The 2,575-nt window shown below is 50.4% G+C and overlaps 1 protein-coding gene across 1 annotated transcript in view; it reads right to left on the bottom strand.

The window, feature by feature from the left end:
• dclk3 (doublecortin-like kinase 3) overlaps positions 1 to 1,761 on the bottom strand; it is a 6,105-nt gene extending 4,344 nt beyond the window's left edge. Inside the window, exons 1-2 of the mRNA XM_071368385.1 lie at positions 1,550 to 1,761; positions 1 to 1,316 (exon numbers count right to left, since the gene is read on the bottom strand). The exon at positions 1 to 1,316 is cut by the window's left edge and continues 211 nt beyond it. Coding sequence (XP_071224486.1) covers positions 1 to 1,316; positions 1,550 to 1,747 — 1,514 coding nt within the window. The 5' untranslated portion in view covers positions 1,748 to 1,761. The remainder of the gene's footprint in view (positions 1,317 to 1,549) is intronic.
• Between the last annotated feature and the right edge of the window lie 814 nt (positions 1,762 to 2,575).

Here is a 2,575-nt window from a genome sequence, read left to right as displayed (position 1 = left end):
ACGCGGGGGTGTGACAGGCTACCCAGAAGGCTCAGCTCATTCTGCATCATGTGCTCTCGGCCAATGAGTTTTGAGTGCTCCACAATCTTCACAGCGAAGGCTTCCCCATTGTCGCGCCGATGACACTCGTGCACAACAGCAAAGTTCCCGTCCCCGACCATGCGGCCAATGTCATAGCAACGCTCAATGTCTGACAGGGTGACATCACTACCATCAGATGGGAGATCAAATATCACTTCCTGTTTAGTCCTTGCCTCTTCCTGTTTAGAATCTGAGGATGAAGGTTCTGATTGGCTGAGGGACTCCTGCTCAAGCCTGCAGATTGGTCCAGTGTGGAGTGTGGTGGGACCGACGTGAGGTTTCTCTACTTCCTGGTCGTTTGGTCCGTTTCCTGTTTGCTTCCTGGTTACGGGAGGAAGTAGAGCCCTCCCTGCTCTCGGATTGGGTCCTTCAGAAGGCTTACAGTTCCTGCAGAGTACAGTTCCCCCTAGCTCCTCCTCCTGGGTGGGGGGAACTATCGGTGAGGAGAGAATCTCTCTGGCTGCAACTTTCACTTTGACCCTCTGAAGGTGATTGGGGGGGCGAGAGGGGTGTGTGGAGTGTTGGTTAGAATGCGTGTTAGGGTGTGTATGTGTGTGCGCATCCGTATCGAGGTGGGTGTGAATAGGGTGTATGGGCTGTCTAGTTGGGTGTTTGTTTTTGTGTGTGGAGTGCCTGTTTGGGTGTTTATTGTTGTGTGTCAGTGTTTTTGGGTGTGTATTGGTTTGTGTCAGTGTGTCTTGGTGAGTATGTGTGTGTGTGTCCAGGTTGCATCCCTGTGTGTATGTAACACTGTATGTCTGTGTGTTCGTGTCGAGGCTTGTGTGTGTATCCTTGTCAGGGTGTGTGTGTATGTCTGTCCCCTCGCTGTATCCGCTGTCAGCCTTGGCAGCTTTATCAGGTGAAGGTTGTAACCTCCTCTCCCAGGCCTGGAGTGCGTCGTTGCGGTAACAGGAATGTTGTGGAAACAGCTCCTCCAGGGCCTCCTCGACACTCCGGAGCTCTGGACGAGACTTTCCCAATGCCAGGAACGCTGCGTCGCCACGGAAGAAATCACACACACCCCGCACCTGGAGGGTTAGACACAAACACCTGGATTTAGAGGTGTGTTGTTGTTGCTGTTGTGTGTGTGTGTGTGTAGTTACCTCTCGTGCGTGTGGTGTGTAGAGGCGTGTGACTCTGGCCCTGTGCCAGCGAGGGAACCCCAGCGCCTCGGAGACGTCCAATAGAAGCTGCTCGTACGAGACCACGCTCCTACGGTTCAACAGCAATGTCACCTGACCAGGCATAAAGATGATGTCATCAAGAAACCAGGAAGAACTGAACATGTGGGAGCCAAGCCAACCATATCATTACAATTGAATAAAATGTAATTGAAGCCAACTTCTTCCGTTATGAATCAGGTGTGTTAGTGCAGGAATGGAACAAAATCCTGCAGATCCAGTAGCTCTCCAGAAAGAGGGTTGATTACTTCTTTGTAATCATTAATCATTTCATTCTGGACCGTTACCTTCCTGAGGGTGCTGTGACTGCATGGTCGGACCACAGTAACCAAGCGTGGTCGCTCGGCACTCTGCTCAGCATGACGAGTGTGGAAGACTGGAAAAGGACTAGGGAGATGTGTCCTAGTGGCTGGAGGGAGGGGGTCAATGTGGGGGAGGGGGAGTGGGAGAGAGGGCCAGGCCTGAGGGTGAGGAATACCCCCCATACGTTTAGAGAGGGAGGAATCTGAGAGAGATGGGGGGGGGGGGATGGTGGGGAGGCAGGGAAAGAGAGAAATGAAAGATGTGGGGAAAGGGGTGAGAAAGAGAGGGTGCCGGAAAAGAGGGTAAAGAGTGTAGGGTTGAGAGAGAGATGAAAGAATCAACGGGTTAGTTAGATAAGTTAGTTGAGACGATTTCTTTCCACTTTCCAAATTTGTCATCATCAACTGTCTGTATAGGTTAACTGGGTTATTGCTTTTCTTTAGATAAGCAAGGAAGTAACATGATGCGTGGTCCTCATCGTGTATGTATGAGTGTGTGTGTGTGTCTTAAGGAAGCGTTAATAATTTAGGCAGGAGAGCGGGGCGCTCAAAGAATCTCATGCAGTCCATGGAAAAGGCTCAAATCTGATCAGCCGGATTTGTTTACACACACACACACACACACACACACACACACACACACACACACACACACACACACACACACACACACACACACACACACACACACACACACACACACACACACACACACACACACACACACACACACACACACACACACACACACAACAACAAAAGCGTGGCCTAGTTCTTTCCTGAAGCTGCATGATTAATGAAGCATTAGACACAGTGTCAAAGTTGAAGATGTTTCACTTTCAGACACACACACACACACACACACACACACACACACACACACACACACACACACACACACACACACACACACACACACACACACACACACACACACACACACACACACACACACACACACACACACACACACACACACACACACACACGTTATCCATGGAGTTGGAGAGG

The sequence above is a fragment of the Salvelinus alpinus genome, chromosome 26, assembly GCF_045679555.1.
Source record: "Salvelinus alpinus chromosome 26, SLU_Salpinus.1, whole genome shotgun sequence".
NCBI lineage: Eukaryota > Metazoa > Chordata > Actinopteri > Salmoniformes > Salmonidae > Salvelinus > Salvelinus alpinus.
Note: the sequence above shows the minus strand (reverse complement) of the source record. Positions and strands in the feature narration are given on the sequence as shown.